Raw genomic sequence first — 27,527 nt, 5'->3', positions numbered from 1 at the left:
TATATATATATAAAATAAACACACGTAAATATATAATCAACATCTACGTATTAAATTTGCAATACAGAAAAGTAATACAATATAATATGTAATATAATATAATATTAAAAATATTCATAATATGAATTATATTGTAATATAATATTTTTATAAAATATTATATATAAATTATATATAAATATTATATTATATATTTTATAAAATATAATATTTTTATACAATATTATATATAATATAATATTTTTATACAATATTATACAATACAATATTTTTAATACTATATTGTACAATTAATATTATATTGATTAAATACAATTAATATTTAATTAAATAATTAAACAATTATTAACTTTTATATGACAATAGTGAATAATTAAGTATATAGTACATTTATAAATATTATCACAATCATTTATGCTGTATTTTTAATTTCTAAACAGTTAATGTCTTAAAAATCTAGTTATTCAATTATACGAATAAAGACCGAAAATATTTTATCTGCTTTTCGATCTCCGACCTGCGTGTTTCTATCTTGTATTCAACATTGGAAATGATTGAATTTTTCCTTATTGGAAGCTCCTTTTTCAGGAATTTCTTTATCTAAAATGGATTATGTTAATAATTATTATCAATAAATGATATATTTAATAATTGTACTGTCACATATACAGAGTATCATTTTGAACAGATTTATAGAAAAATATTATATAAAATATACAATAATTATAGTGAAAAGTAAATTTTAAAATAAAAACTTAAGAAATATAGAAATATAGAATTTAATTTATTTAAAATTTACCTCGTCCAATTGTCTCTTAGAATACGCATTGTTAATCATAACAGTTAATGTCACAATATCATTAACTAGCCTGTGAAGAATAAAACAATACATTTATAATTCATTCAATAAATCTTCATGTCTATGTGTAGTATAGCTTTATTAAATAATATTGTTACCCGTGTCTTATTGATTTGTAATTATTTAATAAATTTGTAAGCATATATTTAGTATGCCTCTCCATGACAGAAAGAAAAATATTAGCATTTAAGGCATAAGCTCGATTCGTAAGTCCAAGCTGTTTATTGAGTTCAAATATAATTTGTGGTAATTTAATTTCTAAATAATTCACAATAATTCCAGAATTTTTGCTGTAAGCCAAACATTCTAAAATTGTATCCTTTCCTTTCATGTAATCATTAAAAACTTTATTCCATGTATTACGACCTGCTGTTTTCAAACCATTACAATATGTCCACCTCTTCCATCCAGGCAAAATTCTGCAGAAAACAGTCCAGAAAAGAAATGAAAATCTTCTAACGAAATTGTATTAATAATTTCTTTAGTATTTTATAAATAATTTTTTAAATAAGTGATAACTCATTTCTCAAACATATGTAGATTATAAAAAATGTCCCTACAAAGCATCAAGTATCATGAGAAGACTTACTTGTTTTCTTTAGGATTTGCTAAATGCCATTCCAAATAACGCCTAGACTTTTCTTCGCAAGGATTTGCATTTATAATACATTCCCACTTTATGAGTTCTTGTTTTAAACATTTAGTATGATCGTTGATGTAATTTTCTTCGTATAGATTCCAGTAACTAAGTTTAAATTTCTGCATAAAATCAAACCTTAGGACTCCCTAAAATTTAATAAGTATCATTATATTTAGTTTATTCATTATTTACAAGAACAGATACAATGTTAGAGCAAATAAACGTTTTTAATAGATAATTTTCTTTTATATTTCTTTAATATTTATGTGGCTTCATAGCATCAATACCATAATAACTAGATTACCAATTTCTTATTTGTGTGTGAATAATTGTGTATATATTTTATCATCTAAATAGGTATGGATTTTATATCATCTAATGATTCTTAACACATATATATCGATATATGAAGTGTTTTATAAGATTGTGCTAACGCTCGTGAGTGGGTAGAACGAAATAAACTGAACAGAAAGGTCCTTTATCATTCTGCAGTTTTCGCAATAATTATTGAAATATTAATTAAAAATATATATAAGCACGCGTATCGCGAGACTATATCGTAGGATATGCGCCGTAGGTGTTTTAGCGGTGAGTATTACATAGCAATGAAAAAACAGGAGTCGAGGCACGCGTGATCAAGCTTTACGAGACATTCTGTATATACAGGTTGTCCCAGACCACCCGTACACCCCTTTTAAAATGAAAATAAATGGCTTTTATCAAAAATCGCGAACAATTTTTAAGTAAATCGGGTACGCTCTATGAAATGGTGATATCTTAAACTTTTGATTCCGACCGGAAATACGCCATCCGGATTGGAAGTTGAATTTTTTTAGGGGAACATGGTATTTTTTATTACAGATTCGAATTGTACTTGAAAAAATAAGAAACTTTTGTATTAAACGTTTTTTCTAAAAGTGCCTCTGTCAATCTTAAAATTGACTTTGAAAGTAACTTTGGTCTGGGACATCCTGTATATTTTAGTCTATGCATATTGATATATCGATGATTTTGATGTATGATCAGTTATTTTCTTAATTTAAATCTGTGACATATCAAATATAGATTTTAAGTATTTCAAACTTTAAATCAATTAATATTCTTTATAAAACAAACATTTACATGTGGATTATTATGTATTACATTCTTAAGTGTCATATAATGTAACAAAATTATCTTAAAATTATAAGTCAATTTCTCTGCAAAATGTTTGTACATTTTTAACCGTAAACAGTCTAATACTACGAAAGAAAATTAATATAAGAAAGATAGTTGTTATACTGTGTTCTATAATTTCTTAAAGCATTCATTATTAATTACGTAATTGGTAATCAATTAGCATATAAATTTTAAAGTATTATTATTATAGAAAAATAACTTTATGAAAAATTCAAATTTTATATAATGTGATTATATTAAATTAGAAAAAAAAAACATATGTAAGCGCCTTTTCAATTTAAATTTCTGACTTTTGGTATAAAAAAAAATAAATAATAATGTATAATTAATTTTTTATTCAGCTTACTACATATATCTATTTTCAAAAAATTCATTATAATACGAAATCGTTATATTATGTAGAAATAATTGGTGTAATGGATAATATTTTATAAAAAAACTGTTATTATATCTATATACATATATATATATATATATATATATATATATATATATATATATGTATATATATATATATATATATATATATATATATATATATGTATATAGATATAATAACAGTTTTTTTATAAAATATTATCCATTACACCAATTATTTCTACATAATATAACGATTTCGTATTATAATGAATTTTTTGAAAATAGATATATGTAGTAAGCTGAATAAAAAATTAATTATACATTATTTATTTTTTTTTATACCAAAAGTCAGAAATTTAAATTGAAAAGGCGCTTACATATGTTTTTTTTTCTAATTTAATATAATCACATTATATAAAATTTGAATTTTTCATAAAGTTATTTTTCTATAATAATAATACTTTAAAATTTATATGCTAATTGATTACCAATTATGTAATTAATAATGAATGCTTTAAGAAATTATAGAACACAGTATAACAACTATCTTTCTTATATTAATTTTCTTTCTATATATATATATATATATACCTTGAAGTGGGGGTTAGAATCCAAGAATGGGAAGATATTCGACAAAATTTCAAATGCTTTGAACATAGGATACCATGCTATATAATCTCTTTCTTGTGCCAAATAAGAAGCCAGTTCCCAAAATACAGAGAATTCAAGTTTCTTCTCTATCGCAAAATGAAACGCATCATTGATGATTTGCGCGCGATTGAGAATATGTATATTACTATATTCTTTAGAATTTAAGTACTGTGCAATTTTTCGCCAATTCGCAATATCATAATTGACGCGATAATATCCTGTTATAAAATAAATTACTTCTGTTGATTATTAAATATTTTATACTTTGAAATAATATATATTAATTAAACATATTTCGAGATGTTGAAGATATTAAATGTATTATTATAATTAAAGATGTTTGCATCTTTTTTCTGTTTTTGTTATTTAACGTAAAAGTTGTATCAATTCTACATATTATTATATATAGAAAGAAATAGAAACTTCAAATTAATATTACTAAAATTTTAATATTTTTGTATTATCTTTTGTTATATCTTGTATTATATATGTGAAATTTAATACATTTCTTTATTATTTTTAATTAAAATTTATGTCATATATGATATATATGATATACATACATACATACATACTTACATATATATATATATATATATATATATATATATATATATACACTGAAATATATATATATAAAATTATATACAATGTAAATAGACAATGTAGATATAAATATTTATTAAATATTTACCAGCTTGTTGTAAGTTGAAAATAATCCATTGATTTTTCTCAAGAAAGATTATCGCTTTTGAATGCCATGATGTTAACCAAATATTCGTCCAAATTATAGTAAAATTGGGATTCGACTCCGTAGTATAAGTAACAGGTATATAATGGTTTTCCTCATCTAACTTGTCGTAAAATTCTACCGATGCGGTTACAACATCATTAGAATAATCTCGCGTCACCTTCAACACGGAAGGATACTTCTGCATAGTCCTAAAGCAACAACTTCCGATCATTTATGGAACGCTATGAGATCTAAGATGATTGCTTTGAATTCCAAGTATGATTTAAAGATACGAGGGTGGTTTGAAAAGTCCGTGCAAAAATGAAAACTAGTAAATTTTTCGAAATCAATCTTTTTTTCAACGTAGTCTCTTTTTAAGCTTATACATTATATTTCGTCCAACGCTGCTCCAGTTTGTTGATCCCTTCCGAATAATAGGATTGATCCAACTCTGCAAAATAGGCATTCGTTTCCGCAATCACCTCCTCGTTTGAATAATATCTCCTTCCAGCCATTTCTTCATATTGGGGAACAAGTAGTAGTCCAAGGGAGCCAAATGTGGAGAATAGGGGGGATGCGGAACGAGTTGGAACCTTAACTCCATCAATTTTGCGGCCACAACTCCAGAAGAGTGAGCTGGTGCGTTGTTGTGATGAAAAGGACTCTTTTGTGGGTCAATCGTGGACGTTTTTCTTGCAGCTCGAGATGCCCACAACACTAGCAATCTTACGCACCTTCACTCTTCTATCATCCATCATCATATCATGGATTTTATCAATGATTTCTGGAGTAGTGACCTCAACGTCCAGAACGTTCAGCGTCATTTGTGCTCATATGGCCATTCCGAAAATTTTTAAACTACTTATAAATTGTTCTAATCGAAGGTGCATTCACCATAATGTTTATCAAGCTTCTCTTTAGTCTCCTGAGGCGATTTGCCTTTCATAAAGTAATGTTTGATCAACACACGAAATTCTTTTTCATCCATTTTTTGGAAATCATTCGACTTCCTCGATTCAAACGAACGCCAAACACAGAGAAATAGACCGATTTAGCTGAAACATGGTGTGTGTTTTTCCAAGAGATTCTACTAACTGAAAATAATCTCGATATACACCAGTGGTGCCATCTTTCTGACTTTGCACGGACTTTTCAAACCATACTCTTAAAAGACACGATAGATTCATGGATTTCATATGTTATACAAATAAAAAAAAATATATATATTTTATTTTTATAACATATAAAAAAATAATAAAAAATATATACATATATGTAATATATATTATTTAATATAAATTTTTAATAAAAATATTTTATTTATATTTTATTTATATATTAATACATATTTATTAATAATTATGTTAGCATTTGTCGTGATTGAATAAATAATAATTTTAATGTTTATATTACAAAGATTTTAGAGTGTTTATATTCTATGTTTGTAAAACTAGCCTCTCAAAATCATTCAATTTAAATTATTTGTTATTTAGAAAATATGAATATCTATTATATATTTATTACGAAAAAAGTTGAAATTCAATCTTAACAAAAATTCATAAATATAAAATAGCAGTATAAATTTAAACTTTTAAATATCTATGTCTTTTAAACATTAAAAAACTGGAAATATATTATTAAATTTATTTTATATTTCGATTTTCTTTTCCTCTATGATGTATATTATTATCCATTATAATGTACTTACCGATTGTATTCATTCATTCTTATTGAAAATATATCAGACGATAATGTTCGTTCTAACATGCGCCATATGATGGATCCTATAATGTTTGAAAGAAAAAAAATTTAGTATAATTAGAATGCCTTTACTGCAATGCGCAATAAAGGTTTGTGAATATATCTGTAATTAATAATACTATCTATATCACACCCAAAATTTGTGTAATTAAATCTAAGTAAGCAGATATAAAAAATTGTTAAATACATTTCCACGAAAAAATTTATAATAATAGATAAATACTAAATAATTAAATATTTGTTTTAAACAATTATAAGGAATCTGTTAGTTTTATATTTTATTATGATATTTTGGAGTCTTAGATAAACGTATATTTATAATTTAAAAAAATTACACATTATAAAATGATATAAAAATTAAATTTTAAAGTTAGATATTTTTCTTATTATTGTTATTCTTAATATTATAATAAAATATATTAAAAATAACAATAATGAAATTAACATTTACAAATAAAGGATTTCGAACGGGTTCTTATGGAAATTAAATTTCGATGAAATTTGCTGAAAATTTGGAAATAAATAGTTTATGTGAAAACACAATACAAGTTAAAAAAATGTCAAAACATAAATGCGATATCGGTTGATGAAGTTGTTTCGTCGCGTACAAGTCAATTTATTCAAATATCGAAATAAGGCGATATTTAATTATTATTAAGGAAAAGTAAATAATATATTAGAATGATACACAGTTGATCATTTTTATTAATACATTTTACTAATATATTTAAATGGAAAAATGTGTGTGTCGCCGCATCGCCGCTGCTGTCGCCATAGTATCCTATTTGATATTTGATAAAATATAATTAGTTAAAAGTATAATAATATGGACTTTAAAAATTTTTGAACGGCCATAGGAGCCAAACGCGGATGGTAGTGCGTAAGCTCAACGAGAATTAAGTTTTCGTTGAAACTTATTTGTGTGCACAGGGCACTAAATTTTCTTGGTACGGTACCAAGCAAATTTAAATAATTCTCAATTCGAGAAATTATTTAATTATTATCCCTATTTTCCTCCCTATTGCAGTGTTGTAGGCGAGAAAAATATAATAATATGGATTTTTCCTAAGTCTCCTCCTTCAGATGGGGGAGGGGTACAACTTTCAAAATTCCTTTAAAAGATTAGACTCTCAAAATAATTGAACACCTGTTTCATGGTTTTCCGTAATTTTTGAACCGTTTCTGAAATATAGTGAATGGGAACCTTATGGATATCCTATATATACATGCATGTATATTTTTTCCTCGTAAATATAATATATATATATTAATAAAAGTAATCAACTATGTGTGTGTGATTCTATTCAATAATACATTATTTATTTTCCCTCAGTAGTACTGAAATAATGCCTTATTTCGACATTTGAACGCTTGTAGTAATGAAACGGCTCCATCAAACGATATCGCGGTTATTGTGATTTTTGATTTACCACATAAACTATTTATTTCCATAGTTTCTCCAAATTTCACCAAACTTCAAAATTCAATTTCCATAAGAATTGTACAGGGTCTTTTGTTTAAAAATGAATTTTCTCATTTTTTATGAAATTAACATTAAAAATTAATAATTATTTAATTGTTTAATTATGCAATGTTATACGCATACCTTTGATAGCAGAAAGGGAAGAGTGAAAATATTTTTCAGGGTAATTATTATATTCTATAATAGAATTTATAACAACATAAGTATTTAAATAGAGTAATTCATGTTGAACTTGAACTACAAACAAATCCATCATTCGTGAATTTGGCAGAGCCTAAAATCAATTCGATATAATCATAATTAATTATAAATAATCAAAAAGAAAAAGTTTTTGGTACATATCGAAACTAGCTTATTATATGTTATTGTAAAGAATAAAGTTTGTATGTGTGTTTGTGTGTGTAAATTTTTCTGCGATAATTTTAATATATAAACATATATTTAGTTCTTATAAAATTTCTTTTACTGGATTTCTAGAAATTTAAAAGACTTGGATTCTTATCATTTCTTATAATTAAGAAATAAAACAGAATATTTGCACAAATATTTCGCAATTATCTACATTGCTAAACTGTTAATCATTTGACTGCGTATTCAAATAGTATTAGTAATAAAATAACCTTGTCGATAATGAAGGCTTGAAGAAATACATTAAATCCTTCGATTAACCATGTATGAGGCCATAAGTAAGTTGGTTTGCTAATATATTTTTGTACCATCCCACGTGCAATTAAACTTGCAATTATCGGTTTGTATGCGACAGGATCTAAATCTTCATTATAAGTGATATCTGTTTCACTAAAAATAATTATACGAATATGTATGAAAAATTTTGAATATTAATATAATTTCTTATGTAAATAGATTATAATATAATAGGTAATTAAAATATATCTATATTTTTAACTATATATATTACCGATAAAAAATGAAACCCAAAGTCTGTTCGATTTCATTTTGTAAATCCGGGATTACGACATGATCCACAAATGAAACAGAGGTCCGCTCAAGTTCTCTCCTCAAAATATTCCAATTACGAATGTATATACTAGCGGAAGAAATAACAGTTTTCGCAAATTCTAGATGCGGTTTCGATTGTGGTCTGAACCATATGGATGAACGAATGATTTCATCCGAGAGGATGATCTGATGAAAACCGGATACCAGAAATGCTACATTATCTATGGAGATCAAAGGAGTCTCATAAAAATGTGTCCACATCATATAATCGTACGTCCATTCAATATCTCGTATCGGCATATTTGACAAAGCTTTGTATTTTGGATGATGCATTATGGAAATAATAAAAGTAATTCTTAATTCTGGCTTGTCCCAATATGGAAATATTTGCTGTTTCTTCGTTTGATACCTGTTTCTTCGCTGGATACCAGTTGCGATTAACCACCTGCCGTATTTTAATGATATGCTTTAGATAATGACTAATATTAGATAAATATAAGCGTAAGGATGCACAAATATACAATTTAATTTGATATTTCAATATGTTCTTCTACTTACTCTTTTTCTCCATCTTTATTTATGTACGGAATTCCGAAAGACTCTCTTACGATATTGATTGGGATTATAAAGTTTATATACAGATCGTATATTCCATGTAACAAGACATCGCCGAAATCGAGCACGAGAATATTGTTTTCAACACGAATCATTGATTTTATTTCAGAAATTACACTATTATTTTTCTTTAATTTCGATGCTATTATATTCATTGAATTCGGTGCATAAAAGCTTATGTATTGTTTTGCATAAGAAATATTTAAAGTGATTATGTATTCGTTATGGACATAATTATTGAATAACGCTAATTTCATGTTATAATGTATCGGAAATATATAATCAGGTATATTGCTTGATTTATTGTTTAATACACTGCGCACGATTTCCGATTCTTCATCGATTCCTTTGATTTTTGATTCTTCATCATCCTTAGAACTCGCTATTGTTATTATGGCAAGGTATATTATACTATTACTTAATAATAGTTTTAAGAATGTCATGTTAAATTTCACGATATCTATAAAAAACGTTTCTTCATTAAAAACAAAAGGGTATGCAATAAAATCTTTTGTGTAAAAAAACGTTCAAGAGAATTTACTAACGTTTCATAAGAAAATGCGACTAATTTAAAAAGAAATTAAAATAATACAGTTTAATATATGAATTAATATAATGATTAGAAAAGATAAATATAAAACTTATTGAAACGACGTATGAAATATTTTTCTCGGATTTAAATATTAGGAGACATGAAGGACGTATTTAGATAATTTCAAAAAGGACAAACACAATAAACATAACTCTTATTTATCTCTTTTGTAATCTTTAAGATTTCTTCTAATGCAATTACATATTTGGGTGTCTTGCGTATTGTGATATACATAACAAATTTTAAAAATATTAATTTTTCTCTTATATATATATATATATATATATATATATATATTAAATTTAAACGTTAAAATGGATGAGAAATGAAGGAATATTCTCAACAACGGGATATGTGGTATGGATTGTATGTTTACTAACATGTTATTTTTAAGATCAATCTGTTCCTTAAGTAAGAAATGTATTAAAAACATATGATGTATTGATATTAATTATGATATAAAACGTATTAAAAACATATAAACAACAAACGTATAACGGAAGTCAAATATTATCAAATATTTGAAATTTTGATGATTTTTAGCTAATTGGATCAATCTTTCGGACAAAATTCTAAAAAGAACTATGTTAATAATTTTATAACACATCTTTTTGAATAAAATGTTAATTATTTATTCGTTCATTAGACATCCAAATTAACATATCCTACTGGTCCTAGACATTCATTATAAAAAATATTTTAAAAACAGGTAATATTATACGTTTTTGAGATAGATAATTCTATAGATACAATATAAAATTAATTACACAGTAATTTTATAATATTAAAAAGAAATTTAGCTTATAAATTTTCTATATGTCACAATGGTCGAAACATGCTATTACAGTACAAACATAAATGTCTTCATTTCTATTAACTGTAATGTATGCAAGAGATAAAAATAATATTTACAATAAAATGAGTTAGTCAATTTGAAAATTAAAGAAAATATCTTTTACAAAATAAAAGCGTTACCTGTTACTCCACACAATTTTGTATGCACATTTAAAGAAAGATAAATATTTTATTATATATTTAATGTCTTACTCTATTACTTGAATTAGCCAGGTTTAATACTAGATTTAACACTGAAAGCATTCAATCGCTTTCCTACCTACATCGCTAACCTAACCTACCGCTTCAAGAGATTATTATAAACTGACAGCTCTAGCGGCATACCTGACAGCATGGTGTAAGTAACAAGGTGTGCTATCTTCTCGGACGAATTTTGGTCACATTCTGCGCAGCACCAAGTTTCCGCCATCTTACAAAATCACCATGGCAACGCGACGCTGAATTTAAACGAAATATCATGAAATGTCATGATACACAGTGTCATTATGCACAGTTTTGCAGCAGTTTTGTGAGTTTTGTGAATGCAATACAAAAAAAATCCTTTTTATATTATGTTTTTTTCTATTATGTTTAGTTAGAACAAGATCATACATAAGACTTCGAATAATTAATAAAAAATTTCGGCAGAAAATAATAGAATAAAACATAAAAGAAAAATGATAAAATTCACAAATAAAAAGTAATTTCATTTTTATTATATCTTCTATATTGTTTATTATGTGTTATGTATTCTCTATCGTTTATTATATGTTTATTGTTTCTTATATGTGTTTATGTGTCTTATATTTGTTTATTTATATTTATGTGTTTGTATTTATTATTTTCTAAAAATATATTCACCATAATTATAATTACACACGAAAGATTTTTCATTAAAACCCTTTCTCTTGTCCGAATCTTCGTTTTAATATCCATTTAAATTATACAAGATGGCGGAATCTTGTCACGCTCTCTTATTGGTCAGTAGAAATGCCTGCGCAGTAGCACACCTTGTTACTTACACCATGCCTGACAGTATATAGAAGGTACGTAGTGTTATATAAATATTATCTTGATTATACGTAGCATAAGATATCTTATGCATCAACAGAAGTCAATAGGTATATACTCTTTTAGTTTTTGTATTCCGTTTTCATGTATATAAAGTTTTATTTAAAAAACTTTTAAAGACAATTTTTCCAGAAAATCATTTGCGAGAGAAAATTAATTGAAGAATTATATTCTATATACGAATATATATATACGAGGTCTGTAAATAAAGTAATGAGACTTTTTCGAGATGAACTTTTATTTATAATTTAACTATAATTTAACTCTGTCTCCTTCAAAATAGTTCCCTTGGGAAGCCACGCAGCGCCTGAGACGTTATTTCCAGTCTTCATAGCAGTGCTGGAACTCAGAAACCCGAATGGCCTTCAGCTGGTCGGTTACAGCCGCTTTTACGTTTTCGGTCGTATCAAAGTGATGTCCTTTGAGATGAGTTTTCAATCTCGTGAAGAGAAAGAAGTCACAGGAACTCAGGTCAGGCGAATACGGGGGCTGGGGGACGATGGGGAAGGAATGTTTTTTCGTGCCAAAAACTCCGTAATCGAAAGTTTACAAGTTTAAGAAAAACATTCCTGTCGTCCCCCAGCCCCCGTATTCGCCTGACTTGAGAAGTCTGTGACTTCTTTCTCTTCCCGAGATTGAAAACTCATCTCAAAAGACATCACTTTGATACGACCGAAAACGTAAAGCGGCTTGAACCGACCAGCTGAAGGCCATTCGGGTTTCTGAGTTCCAGCACTGCTATGAAGACTGGAAACAACGTCTCAGGCGCTGCGTGGCTTCCCAAGGGAACTATTTTGAAAAAGACAGAGTTAAATTATAGTTAAATTATAAATAAAAGTTCATCTCGAAAAAGTCTCATTACTTTATTTACAGACCTCGTATATATATATATATATATATATATATATATATATATATATATATATATATATATATATATATATATATATATATATATATATATCTGTGTAAAATAAACATTACGAAAGTATATAATCAACATCTATATATTAAATTTGTAATACAGAAAAGTAATACAATATAATATGTAATATAATATAACATTAAAAATATTGATAATATTTTTAATATGAATTAAATTGTAATATAATATAATATTTTTATACAATATTATACAATACAATATTTTTAATATTATATTGATTAAATACAATTAAATAATTATTAACTTTAATATGACATTAGTGAATAATTAAGTATATACATTTATAAATATTATCACAATCTCATTTATGCTGTATTTTTAATTTCTAAACAGTTAATATCTTAGAAATCTAGTTATTCAATTGTTGAATAAAGATCGAAAATAATTTATCTGTTTTTCGATCTCCGACCAGCGTGTTTCTATCTTCTGTTCAACATCGGTAATTGAAATGATTGAACTTTTGAGCTCTTTTTTTACAAATTTCTTTATCTAAAATAGATTATTTTAATAATTATCATCAATAAATAATTTTCTATTTAATAATTACACTGTCACACATGAGAGTATCATTATGAACAGAATTATAGAAAAATATTATATGAAATATGTAACAATTATAGTGAAAAGTAAATTTTAAAATAAAAACTTAAAAAATATAGAAATTTGATTTATTAAAAATTTACCTCGTCCAACTGTCCCTTAGAATACGCATTGTTAATTATAACAATTAATGTTACAATTTCATTGACTTTCCTATGAAGAATAAAACAATACGTTATTATAATTAATTCGTACAATAAATCTTCATGTCTATGTGTAATATATCTTTATTAAATAATATCGTTACCAGTATCTTATTATTTTATAATTATTTAGTAAACTTGTAAGCATATATTTAGTATGCCTCTCAATGACAGAAAGAAAAATATTAGCACTTATGGCATAAACTCTCTCTATTAATTGAAATTGAAAGTCAGATTGATCATCCCAAGGTTTTAATAAAATTTGTAATAATTTTATTTCTAAATAATTTATTATAATTTCAGAATTTTTGCTGTAAGCCAAGCATTCTAAAATTGTATCCTTTCCTTTCATGTAATCATTAAAAATTTTATTCCATGTATTACGATCTGCTGTTTTCAAACCATTACAATATGTCCACCTCTTCCATCCAGGTAAAAGTCTACAGAAGATAGTCCAAAAAAGAAATAAAAATCTTCTAACGAAATTGTGTTAATAGTTTCTTTAGTGTTTTATAAATAACTTTTGACATAAGCGATAACTAATTTCTCAAACATATGAAGAATATAAAAAATATAAAATAATATAAAATAATATAAATAAATATAAATAATATAAATAATATAAAAAATATCCCGGTAATTATGCATAAAAGGAGCCTCCTCTCCGATTTGTTTTATTTTTAAATATGTTATAGGGGAGATCTTCCCGAGTAATTTCGTATATATACAGGGTGTTTCATTTTAATCCGACCAGTCGAATATCTCGAAAACCAAGCCCGGGAGAGAAAAATATTTCAGACCAAAGTTGTTTGGTTTCGAGGGGGCCATAAGATGGTATCATTGGTTTGACCTTGAAGAGTCATTTGAAGGTCACGTGAAGGTCACTTCAATTTTTTTAAATAGAACACCCTATATATTTTTGCACACTCTTGTAGCTTATCTCGAGAGCTTTCCAAAACACTATCATTAAGTACCTTTTCGTTAAGTACTTTTTGAGTTATGAGGGTTGAAATAATTTCTTAATTTTACATAAACCGTAAAATATCTTGTAAAATATTCACTTTTCGATTATCTTACCTTAATACTTTTATGTACAAAATAATGAGAGGAATCAATTGGTGTAAAAAAAACACATAGTTGTTTTTAAGAAAAAATATGGAATTGTTAATTGCAAATTACATATTTTTTCTTCAAAACAACTATGTGTTTTCTTTACACCAATTGATTCCTCTCATTATTTTGTACGTAAAAGTATTAAGGTAAGATAATCGAAAAATGAATATTTTACTAGATATTTTACGGTTTATGTAGAATTAAGAAATTATTTCAAGCCTCATAACTCAAAAAGTACTTAACGAAAAGGTACTTAATTATAATGTTTTGGAAAGCTCTCGATGTCAGCTACAAAAATGTGCAAAAATATATAGGGTATTCCATTTAAGAAATTTAAGGTGACCTTTATGTGACCTTCAAATGACTGTTCAAGGTCAAATCATTGTCACCATCTTATGGCCCCCTCGAAACCAAACAACTTTTGTCTGAAATATTTTTCTCTCCCGGGCTTGGTTTTCGAGATATTCGACTGGTCGGATTAAAATGAAACACCCTGTATATATGGTATAAGGGTCGGACTCAAATAGTTTTGGAGATATAGATTGAAAAAGAATAAAAATAATAACTACAAAAATAATTTTAATAGAATATATGTATTTGTAAACTTTGCTTTGTCTTGCAAAGTACATGCAGAGGCACCGCATGTTCCGCCCCCCCTACGGGGGTGTCCACTTTCGGAAGATATAACCTAATCCAATCCGTGTCTGAAGTGTGGAATATACCTGGCTTCGCATAGAAAGTTACAAATTTATATAAACCATATGAATCATGTAAAGCGAAATATTATATATCAAGGTATTTCCTACACTTCAGACACAGGTTAGGTTAGGTTATATCTTCCGAAAGTGGAGCCCCCTCCTGTAGGGGGGGCGGAACATGCGGTGTCCCCGCATGTACTTTGCAAGAAAAAGCAAAGTTTACAAATACATATATTCTATTAAATATAATATTCCTTAAACATATATGACATGGTAAAATTATAATATCTACATTTATTTGCGACTTTCCACGCGAATTTTTGTATTTATTATTTTTATCCTTTTTCAGCCTATATCTCCAAAACTATTTGAGTTCGACCATTATATATATATATATATATATATATATATATATATATATATATATATATATATATACGAAATTACTCGGGAAGATCTCCCCTATATTTAAAAATAAAGCAAATCGTAGAGGAGGCCCCTTTTATGCATAATTACCAATATCCCTACAAAGCATCAAGTATCATGAGAAGACTTACTTGTTTTCTTCAGGATTTTCTAGATGCCATTTCAAATGACGTCTAGACTTTTCTTCGCAAGGATTTTCTTTTATAATACATTCCCACTTTGCGAGTTCTTGTTTTAAACATTTAGTATGGTCGTTGATGTTCCTTTCGTCATACAGATTCCAGTAACTAAATCTAAAATCCTGCATAAAATCAAACTTTAGCACTCCCTAAAATTTGATAAATATCATTATATTTAGTTTATTCATTATTTAGAACAAATAAAATGTACGCGCAAATAAACATTTTTACTAAATAATTTTCTTTTATATTTTTTTAATATTTATGTGGCTTCATAACATCAATACCATAATAACTAGATTACCAATTTCTTATTTGTGTGTGAATAATTGTGTATATATTTTATCATCTAAATAAGTATGGATTTTATATCATCTAATGATTCTTAACACATATATATCGATATATGAAGTGTTTTATAAGATTGTGCTAACGCTCGTGAGTGGGTAGAACGATATAAACTGAACAGAAAGGTCCCCTCCCCATTCTGCATCAATTTTCGCAATTTTCAATAATTATTGAAATATTAATTAAAAAGGTGAATAAGCGCGTTTTGCGTGGTAGGCATACCAGAGGCTAGTGTTACGTAGCAATGAAAAAACAAGAGCCGAGGAACGCGTGATCAAACTTTAGAGACACTCTGTATATACATTTTAGTTTATGCATATTGATGTATCGATCGATGATTTTGATATATGATCAGTTATTTCCTTAATTTAAATCTGTGGCATATAAAATATAGATTTTAAGTATTTCAAACTTTATATCAATTAATTTTTTTATAAAACAAGTATTTACAAGTAGATTATTATGTACTAGATTATTAAGTGTTATGAAATGTAACAAAATTATCTTAAAATTATAAGTCAATTTCTCTACAAAGTGTTTGTATATTTTGACCACCGTAAACATTCTAATACTACGGAAGAAAATTAATATAAGAGAGATTATTGTTATACTTTGTTCTATAATTTCCTAAAACATTCATTATTAATTACATAATTGGTAATCAATTAGCATATAAATTTTAAAGTATTATTATTATAGGAAAACAAATTTATGATAAATTCAAAATTTATAAAATGTGATTACATTAAATTTAAAGCAAAAAATATATGTAAGGGCCTTTTGAATTTAAATTTCTGACTTTTGAAACAAAAAAAAGATAAATAATAATGTATAATTAATTTTTTGTTCAGTTTATTACATATATCTACTTTAAAAAAATTCATTGTTATGATACGAAATAGTTATATTATGTAGAAATAATTGGTGTAATGGATGGCATTTTATAAAAAACTTTTTATATATATATATATATACCTTGAATTCGGGATAAAAATCCAAGAATGGGAAGATATTCGACAAAATTTCAAATGCTTTGAACATAGGATACCATGCTATATAATCTCTTTCCTGTTCCAAATAAGAAGCGAGTTCCCAAAATACGGAAAATTCAAGTTTCTTCTCTATCGCAAAATGAAACGCATCATTGATGATTTGCGCTCGATTGAGAACATGTATATTACTATATTTTTCAGAATTTAAGTATCGTGCAATTTTTCGCCAATTCGCAGTATCATAATTGACGCGATAATATCCTGTTATAAAGTAAATTACTTTTGTCGATTATTAAATATTTTGAAATTATATATATTAATTAAAAATATTTCGAGATGTTAAAGATATTAAATGTATTATTATAATTAGAGATGCTTGCATCCTTTTTTCTGTTTTTCTTATTTAACATAAAAGCTGTATCAATTCTACATATTATATAAAAAAATGAAAGTTTCACATATTACTATTAGTAAAATTTCAATATTTTTGTAATATCTTTTCTTATGTCTTATATTATATGTATATATGAGTTTTAATACATTTCATGATTATTTTTAATTAAAATTTATGTCATATGTGATATTTCTGATATACATGATAAATAAATATATATATATATATATATATATATATATATATATATATATATATATAAAGTAATTGGACAATTCTGAGAATTTGGATATGCAAGGAATTTTGTACTAATATTAAATGGTTTTGATTACAAACATGATATATGTACTGAAATATATATACTTGAAATTATATATAATTATATACAATAAATAAACAATAAAGATATACATTTTTTATTCAATATTTACCAACTTGTTGTAAGTTGAGAATAATCCATTCATTTTTCTCAATAATGAGATACAATTTTGAATGCAATGGTGTTAACCAAATATTCGTCCAAGTTATGTTAAAATCCAGTTTCGACTCCGTAGTGTAAGTAACAGGTATATAATATTGCTTTTCACTGAATTTGTTGTTGTATAATTCTACTGATACGGTTAGAGGATCACTAGAATCAAAATAATTTCGCTTCACTTCCAACACAGAAGCATAGCTCTGCATAATCCACGAATCTATCATGTCTTTTATATTAAAATCATACTCGGGATTCAATTCAATCACCTTAGATCTCATAGCGTTCCATAAATGATCGGTAGTTGTTGCTTCAGGATCATTAAATCTATAAAATTTAACATTATGATCATTTTAACACTATATTAAAATTGATAAATAAATAATAAAAAAGAAAATCATAATTTACATAATTTATTTTCGCATTTTAATCTATTAATGTAACTCCTACAGAGATAGAAATTTATAAACTTAAATATAATTGTACATACATATGTGTGTGTGTGTGTGTGTGTATACACACACACACAATTATATTATACACGATTGATTCGTGCATTTTATATGTTATAAAAATAATACAAATATATGTACATGTATGTAATATATGTTTAATATATATTTTTATAATATAAATTTTTAATAAAAATATTTTATATATTTTATTTATATATTTTTATAAATATATTTTATAAATATATATAAATATATTAATAATATATATTTATTAATAATTGTGTTAGCATTTGTCGTGACTGAATAAATAATTATTTTAATTTTTATATTACATAGATTTTAAAGCGTTTATATTCTATGTTTGTAAAACTAAATTCTCGAAATTATTCAATTTGAATTATTTGTTAGAAAATATATTATTATATTATTAATATATTAATATATTATATTGTTTAGAAAATATGAATATCTATTACATATTTATTAAGAAAAATTTAAGTTGAAATTCAATCTCGAGAAAAATTCATAAATATAAAATATCAGTATACATTTGAGATTTCAAATATCTATGTCATGTAAACATTACAACGAGAGAAATATATTATTAAATTTGTTATACATTTCGACTTCCTTCTCCTCTATGATGTATATTATTAAACATTACAATACATTATACTTACTGATTGTGCAAATATTTGTTGAATCCCATTAAAAATATATGAGGTGGAAATATTTCTAACATGCGCCATATAATAGATCCTATAATGTTTGAAAGAAAAAAAATTTAGTATATTTAGAATGTCTTTACTGCAATGCGCAAAATTTATAATAATAGATAAAATTTATAATAATAGATAAATTTATAATAATAGATAAATGAATGATTAAATATTCGTAAAAATAATATTAATATAATTGGACAATTATAAGGAATCGGATAGTTTTTATATTTTGTTATCTTTTGGAATTGATCTTTTGGAATTTTAGATAAACATGTATTTGTAATTTAAAAAAATTATACAAAAATTATATAAAAATTAAATTTTAAAGTTAGATATTTTTCTTGTCATTGTTATTGTAAATATTATAATAAAATATATTAAAAATAATAATAATAAATTTAAATTTTATAAATGAAGAACATCGTATGTTTTTTATGGAAATTAAATTTCGATAAAATTTGCTGAAAATTTGGAAATATAGTCTATGTGAAAACAATAAAAATTTAAAAAATGTCAAAACATAAATGCGCTATCGGTTGGTGAAGTTATTTCGTTGCTACAAGTCAATTTATTCAAATATCGAATTAAGGTGATATTTAAATATTATTTAGGAAAAGTAAATAATATATTAGAATGATACACAGTTGATCATTTTTATTAATACATTTTACTACTATATTTACATGGAAAAATGTGTGTGTCGCCGCATCGCCGCTGCTGTCGCCATAGCATTTGGTATTTAATAAAATATAATTAGTTAAAAGTATAGTAATATAGATTTTTCCTAAGTCTCCTTCTTCGAATGGGAGAAGAGTACAACTTCCCTAATTGCTTTAATTAATTGCTTTAAAAGACTATCCTCTTAAAATAATTAAACACCTGTTTTATGGTTTTTTGTAATTTTTCAACTTGTTTTTGAAATATAGTGGATCGGAACTTTATGAAAACCTTATATATACATGCATGTATATCTTTCCCACGTAAATATAATATCTATATATTAATAAAAGTAATCAACTGTGTGTGTGTGATTCTATTCAATAATATATTATTTATTTTCCCTCAGTAGTAAGGAAATAACGCCTTGTTTCGATATTTGAACACTTCTAGTGACGAAACGGCTCCATCAAACGATATCGCGCTTATTGTGACTTTTGATTTGCCACATAAACTATTTATTTCCAGAGTTTCAAATTTCATCTAATTTCAAAATTCAATTTCCATAAGAATCGTTCGGGGTCTTTTGTTTAAAAATGACTTTTCTCATTTTTTATGAAATTAACATTGAGAAATATATAATTATTTAATTGTTTTATGCAATATACACACATACCTTTGATATGAGAAAGAGAGGATTGTACATAATTTTCAGGATAACTATTATATTCTATAGAAGAATTTATAACAACATAAGTATTTAGATAGAGTAATTCATGTTGAACTTGAACTACAAACAAATGCATCATCCGTGAATTTGGCATAGCCTAAAATCAATTCGATATAATCATAACTAATCATAAATAATTAAACAGGAAAAGTTTTTGATAGATATCAAAACTGGCATTATTATGTGCCATTGTTAAGAATAAAGTTTTTATATGTGTTTATGCAAATATATTTTTCTGCGATAATTTAAATATATAAACATGTGTGTGTATTCAGTTCTTTATTAAATTTTTTTTGCTGGATTTCTAGAAATTTAAAAGACTTGGATTATCATTTCTTATAATTAAGAAATAAAACAAAATATTTGCACAAATATTTAACAATTATCTACATTACTAAATTGTTAATTTGACTGCGTATTCAAATAGCGTTAGTAATAAAATAACCTTGTCGATAATGTATGCTGGATAAAATATATTAAATCCTTCGTTTAACCATGTATGACGCCATAAGGAAGTTGGTTTGAACAGATTTCTAATATATTTTTGTACCATCCCACGTGCAATTAAGCGCGCAATTATTGTTTTGTATACGACAGGATCTAATTCTTCATTGTAAGTGATATCTGCTTCTCTAAAAATAATTATACTAATATGTATGAAAAATTTTGGATATTAATATAATTTCTTATGAAAATAGATTATAATATGAAAAAAAAAAAAAATTAAAAAATTAAAAAATTATTAAATTATAATATGATAGGTAATTAAAATAGTTATTAGTTTTTAATATATCTATTTTTAACTATATATATTACCGATAAAAAATGAAACCCAAAGTTTGTTCGATATCATTTTGTAAATCCGGGATTACGACATGATCCACTTTGGACTCAAATGAAACAGAGGTCTGTTCAAAAGCTCTCCTCAAAATATTCCAATTACGCATGTATATACTAGCGGAAATAATAACAGTTTTCGCGAATTCTAGATGCGGTTCCGATTGTGGTCTAAACCATATGGATGAACGAATTGTTTCACCATCCGAAAAGATGATCTGATGAAAACCGGATACCAGAAATGCTACACTATCTATGGAGATCAAAGGAGTCTCGTGAAAATATGTCCAAATCATATTATCGTTCGTCAATTTAGTTTTTCGTATCGGCATATTTGACAAAACTTTGTATTTTGGATGATGCATTATAGAAATAAGAAAATTAATTCTTAATTCTGGCTTGTCCCAATATGGAAATATTTGCTGTTTTTTCGTTTGATACCTGTTTCTTCGCTGGATACCTGTTGTGATTAACCACCTGTCGTATTTTAACGATAAGCGTTAGATAATGTCTAATATTACATAATTGTAAGCGTAGAATGCACAAATATACAATTTAATTTGATATTTCAATATGTTCTTCTACTTACTCTTTTTCTCCATCTTTATTTATGTACGGAATTCCGAAAGACTCTCTTACGATATTGATTGGGATTATAAAGTTTATATACAGATCGTATATTCCACGCACCAAGACATCACCGAAATCGAGCGAGACAATATTGTTTTTATTAGGATTTATTGGTTTTGTTTTATAAATCGTACCATTTGTTTTCTTCAATTCAGATCTTATTATATTCGTTGAATTTAGTACATAAAAATTTATGTATTGTTTTGCATAAGAAATATTTAAAGTGATTATGCATTCGCTAACGAGATAATCATTGAGTAATATTAACTTCATCTTATAATGTATCGGAATTATATAATCTGATATATTGCTTGATTTGTTGTTTAACACACTGCGCATGATTTCCGATTCTTCATCGATTACTATTCCCTTGATTTTTGATTCTTCATCATCTATAGGACTCGTTATTGCTATTATGGCAAGATATATTATACTACTACTTAATAATAGTTTTAAGAATGTCATGTTGAATTTCACTCGGATATCTATAAAAAACGTTTCTTCATTGAATCAAGGTATTTACAAAGAGTATGCAATTCAATCGACTTTTGTGTGAAAAGCGTTCAAGAGAATTTACTAACGGTTTATAAGAAAATACGGTAAATGTAAAGAAAGATTAAAATAATATAGTTTAATAAATAAAGGAATGATTAGAAAAGATAAATATAAAAATTATTGAAACGATATATGAAATATTTTTCTTGGATTTCAATATTAGGAGACATGAAGTATTAATCTCTTTCTTATATATATATATATATATATATATATACAGGGTATCCCTGAGCATGTGCTCACGCACTTGTGAGGAGGTAGAGCGCAGTAAATTAAATAAAGAAATGGTGATATTTTCAACTTTTGATTCCGACCGGAAATACGCCATCCGGATCGGAAGTTGAATTTTTTTAGAGGAATATGGTACTTTTTATTACAGATTCGAATTGTACGTGAAAAAATAAGAAACTTTTGTATCAAACGTTTTTTCTGAAAGTGCCTCTGTCAATCTTAAAATTGACCTTGAAAGTAACTATGATGAACTTTCAATAATTAATATTTATATTATTATTACAAAAATCGTTACATGGAATATGATTTCTTTATTTAATTTACTGCGCTCTACCTCCTCACAAGTGAGCACATGCTTAGGGACACCCTATATATGCTAAATTGAATTATATCTTAAATTTAAGCATTAAAATGTTTGAGAAATGAAGGAATATTCTCAACAATGATATGGATTGTATGTTTACTAACATGTTATTTTCAAGATCAATCTGTTCCTTAAGTAAGAAACGTATTAAAAACATACAAATATATGTCAAAACAGTCGAAACATGCTATTACAGTACAAACGTAAATGTCTTGATTTCTATTAACTATAATGTATGTAAAAAATAAAAATAAGATTTAGAATAAAATGAGTTTGTCGATTTGAAAATTAAAGAAAATATCTTTAACAAAATAAAAACGTTACATGTTACTCCACACAATTTTGTATGCACATTTAAAGAAACATAAATATTTTATTGTATATTTAATGTCTTACCCTATTACTTGAATCAGCCAGGTTTAATACCAGATTTAACACCAAAAGCATTCAATCGCGAACTTATCGCTTCAAGAGACTATCATAAACTGATGGCTCTGTTGGCATACCTAACAGTATATAGAAGGTTATACGTAGTGTTATATACATATCATCTTGATTATACGTAGCATAGGATATCTTACGCATCAACAGAAGTTAATAGGTATATATTCTTTTAGTTTTTGTATTATATTGAGAGAGAGGGGGAGGAAGAGAGAGAGAGAGAGAGAGAGAGAGAGAGAGAGAGAGAGAGAGACTTTTTCACTGTTTTCATTTAAATATTCTTTGAATAAAATATCTGTCATGAATCTTATCCAAGAAACATTGATATAAAGAAGTGCTTTTTATTGTAAAGATAAATTAAAAAAATGACTAACCGTAAAATGTAAAACCGACAAGCGTTATTCTTATTTTCCTTGTGCTCAAGTGGGAGCAAGAAAGATCAGATTCACATATTTGTTTCGTGAACAAATGATTAAATATGTACAATTCAAAGGAAACAATGCAAAAAGTTTTTATTAATGCTTCTTTCCAATAAAATCAATCGAGTAACATTTGTATTTAAATAGAGTAAATAAAACTTATTAAATGAAACTCCATCTTATCGGCGCGCAAATCATCCTAAATGATGGTACACTTTTCTGTCATTAAGTTCCTGTATGGGTCTGTTATTGAACGTCTGTCTGCCATGGTCGCCTTTAAAGCGTTTGAATACGTTCACCTGTATGTGTGCGAATACATACATTAAGTATTAAAATAATTATTATATTATGCCAGTAAAATAGCTTAAATTAAAAAAAATTATCTTATTATCAATTTCCATAAAAGAGAGAAAACCTACATATCTTTAAAACAAATCATTATAAGCACAATTTCAAATCACCTGTGCTGTCGACACTGTAAGTTTTTCCGTTAAAACAAACCATACAACGGATTCTTGACATGCCGGTGTAGTCAATGATCCTTGATAATGATAATATGATATATGATCCTTTGGTAGGAGCATCGAAGGTATCAATTCCTCTTGTATCGCCGTGCTCTTTCCCGTTTTATATAAAACTTCTCTCGTCGCTTTCACAATTGGCTTTAGCAGTGGATTATCATATCTGTTCAACTGTAACGAAGTATTACAATCAATGCTGTGTTAGAAAATATTATTGATGTAGAAGAAGAAGAGAAATAAAAGAGTGCAACGTAACGAATATTATTTTTACCTCAAATAGAATCGAGACAACGGCAATCCCGTTTTCATGTTGAGCGGCTATGCTGACATTTGCATATTGCTTATCATAATGCACTAAATGTAACTCCAAAGGGCCACGTAAACCGTCTACGGTATGCTCAGCATCCCAATGAAGATGCATTTGTTCGAGAATATATTCCGATTGCAGATTTGCGCCGCTTAGATGAGCCGGAACACCATGCAATTTAATTTCCACTGAAGAGATTTGTTAAAAAATGTTTAATCATATTGTTAATGCGAACAGAAATTAACCGATGAGTTCAACTTTATTATGATAAAAATTGAATTGTTTTTTATGAAAAAGTGATTATGATAGAAATTAAGTAAATTCTTTTTTTATTATTTTTTATCACATTTTAATTACATTTTACTCATATCATTTAAACTTCGAATATTATTCTCTACGTGTAATATTTCATGTTTCTCTCTATTCAGATATAAATTATAAACTTTAGCCATTACTAGATAAAAGCGTATTTAATACTGTTTTACAAATATATGACATGAATTAACAATTATCTGTATATAAGATTGATAAAAGTAATATTAAATATATACATAGGATTTTTTAAAATATAAAACTCATATGGACACAATAAATGTACTGCTAAAATTTAGACTAATTGTAAGATTTAAAAAAAGTAGTTGAAGAATATTTGTCTTAAAATTAAGAAAAAAGAGTTTAATGATTAATTAATAAATCTAAAACTATTAATGTATTATAAGCTATTTATTTACCAGAATGTCCATCATTCTCCACAGTAGCACGAAACGGCAAATCGTATCGACTGAAGTTGAGACGACCGAGCGGACTGAGATCAGTTTCTATAGCATCTTTCGTTGAAATGTCAATTGGCGATTGTTTTTTTCCTGTTGTGCAAATTCCTGGCCAGTTCTCTGGTCCTATGGAATTATTTAAAAAATCCGCAGATAGTAATTTTATTTATTTAATTTTATTTAATTTTATTTATACAATAGCATGAATGAAATAGAAAATTTGGCACATATATAATGCAATATTATTATTTATTATTATATTTAAAATTATATATTGTTATATTAAAATATTTATGTGTAAATGTATATATGTACATAAAAAGGTTATAATTTAGTGATTCGCATCATGAAAATTGGTTTCATTGTAATATTTCTTCCAGTTTTTCTCTAATACATTAAAATAAGTTGCAAGTGTTAGGAAGTGTAAAATTAGAGGAGTTTTTAATCATGCCATAATATAATTGTTATATATGTGTGTGTGTGTGTGTGTGTGTGTGTGTGTGTGTGTGTGTATGTGTGTATAAATTATCGTTTATTTTTACCATTTTTTCCCCAATATCCCCATTCGGCTGCTTGTAAACCTGAAACAAAGTAATGCCACTACTATATTTGCGCTCTTTTTTATTTAAAAAATAATTATTTTTTTAACAATTGTAGTTATATGTATATATATATATATATATATATATATATATATATATATAATAATCTCAAAAAAAACTTTTGTAGTACATTTGAAATAAACTTTTGTACAAATGCACAAATAATGCGTAACAACGTCCATTATGCTGTCTTCTAATGAGCAAATGATGTAGTGAAATATAAATTTCACTTGTCAATAAATCCAACAAGTGCATAATGTTTCTTATGTTGAATTGTTAATTTTAAGCAATACACCAAAAGAATAATAACGCTTGTATCTTAAAACTTTTTGATTAGAGAAATATTTTGAATAGTTAACATTCTTAATTATTACTTTAAAATTTGGCCTGATTTTAAAAATAAAAATTTATGTGTATTATAAAAATATTTATTATTATTATAGAAATATAATGTATAGAATATAATTATATATAATATTCGTTTAAAAAAAACTATTTTTTATTTTACCGAAAAAAAACATATTTTACCTGTGAAAAACAATGTCAATGTAACGAGCAAGTGACTTAAGTCCATTTTTATGTGTGATTTGCCTGTCATTTTACTAAGACGCAACTTAAATGACAATCTCAATGCGACTGATCTGCACATGAATTTTTAAGTTATATAGCCAATCCCCACACATAGAGCCAAATTCCACGAAATTAATTTTCGTTAATTCATTAATTTGAAAACCACATGTTGGAAACCAAACCGATTAATCAATCGTGAATTAATCATGAATTCGCTCATGTGAATTTTTGTAAATTCAATATTCCTCTCACGAAAAAAGAGAAGAGAAAATCGAGAAATTTCATTTGCGAGATTGTGTTTCTGTTAGTGACACATGACGAAACTATTTACGGTTCCGATCGGAAACTTGAGTTTCCGACTAATAACGAGTTTCGAATAGGTTTACCATCTCATTGTATATAGTAGCGGTTATCTCAAGTGAAAACCTTGCAGCCGTATTTCAATCGAAATTGATTTTCTGCTCGTTCAAAACATCAGAAACTCTTGTTTCGAAAATTGTTTAATAGCTAACAAGAAACATTATTAAATTAGAAATTTTTGTGATCCGAAACTTTTAAATGATACCAAATTTAAAATTCATTTTAAAATTATTTTGCAACATTTTATTCTTAGAATTAAGAGAGAGAGAGAAGGAAACGAAAAGATAATAAAGAAATATTCAAA

General features: G+C 26.1%; 3 protein-coding genes across 11 annotated transcripts; all 3 read right to left on the bottom strand.

Moving 5' to 3' along the window:
• Window positions 1-367: 367 nt before the first annotated feature.
• LOC145975186 (aminopeptidase Q-like) lies at window positions 368-11,089 on the bottom strand. Of its 8 annotated transcripts, none has more exons than XM_083105490.1 (12): window positions 11,013-11,089; window positions 9,185-9,701; window positions 8,586-9,071; window positions 8,287-8,464; window positions 7,790-7,940; window positions 6,131-6,206; window positions 4,384-4,631; window positions 3,630-3,907; window positions 1,449-1,645; window positions 958-1,278; window positions 800-869; window positions 368-600 (listed from the first exon to the last, which is right to left on the bottom strand). In XM_083105490.1, the coding sequence occupies exons 1-12, from the start codon at window positions 11,020-11,022 to the stop codon at window positions 469-471; spliced, it is 2,664 nt and encodes an 887-aa protein (XP_082961616.1). In that variant the 5' UTR covers window positions 11,023-11,089; the 3' UTR covers window positions 368-468. The 8 variants fall into 8 exon arrangements, with proteins under 8 accessions (XP_082961616.1, XP_082961620.1, XP_082961624.1 ...); XM_083105494.1 differs by having other exon boundaries at window positions 3,630-3,775; XM_083105498.1 differs by having other exon boundaries at window positions 9,185-9,612; window positions 11,013-11,073.
• Window positions 11,090-12,990: 1,901 nt separating this feature from the next.
• Window positions 12,991-23,689, bottom strand: LOC145975181 (aminopeptidase N-like). 2 transcript variants are annotated; one of them, XM_083105481.1, is made up of 12 exons: window positions 23,630-23,689; window positions 22,043-22,568; window positions 21,433-21,930; window positions 21,062-21,248; window positions 20,563-20,713; window positions 19,188-19,266; window positions 18,009-18,379; window positions 17,167-17,444; window positions 15,796-15,992; window positions 13,532-13,867; window positions 13,368-13,437; window positions 12,991-13,173 (listed from the first exon to the last, which is right to left on the bottom strand). In XM_083105481.1, the coding sequence occupies exons 2-12, from the start codon at window positions 22,546-22,548 to the stop codon at window positions 13,042-13,044; spliced, it is 2,805 nt and encodes a 934-aa protein (XP_082961607.1). In that variant the 5' UTR covers window positions 22,549-22,568; window positions 23,630-23,689; the 3' UTR covers window positions 12,991-13,041. The 2 variants fall into 2 exon arrangements, with proteins under 2 accessions (XP_082961607.1, XP_082961608.1); XM_083105482.1 differs by having other exon boundaries at window positions 15,796-15,965.
• A 471-nt stretch (window positions 23,690-24,160) lies between these two features.
• On the bottom strand, window positions 24,161-26,942 carry LOC145975202 (carbonic anhydrase 6-like). Its single transcript, XM_083105519.1, has 6 exons — window positions 26,822-26,942; window positions 26,234-26,272; window positions 25,653-25,817; window positions 24,886-25,109; window positions 24,555-24,785; window positions 24,161-24,392 (listed from the first exon to the last, which is right to left on the bottom strand). Exons 1-6 carry the CDS (start codon window positions 26,940-26,942, stop codon window positions 24,288-24,290), a joined length of 885 nt encoding a protein of 294 aa, XP_082961645.1. The 3' UTR covers window positions 24,161-24,287.
• Between the last annotated feature and the right edge of the window lie 585 nt (window positions 26,943-27,527).

The sequence above is a fragment of the Camponotus vicinus genome, unplaced genomic scaffold (assembly GCF_025532165.1).
Source record: "Camponotus vicinus isolate PSW18456_S1 unplaced genomic scaffold, iyCamVici1.0 SCAF_7, whole genome shotgun sequence".
Lineage (NCBI taxonomy): Eukaryota > Metazoa > Arthropoda > Insecta > Hymenoptera > Formicidae > Camponotus > Camponotus vicinus.
Note: the sequence above shows the minus strand (reverse complement) of the source record. Positions and strands in the feature narration are given on the sequence as shown.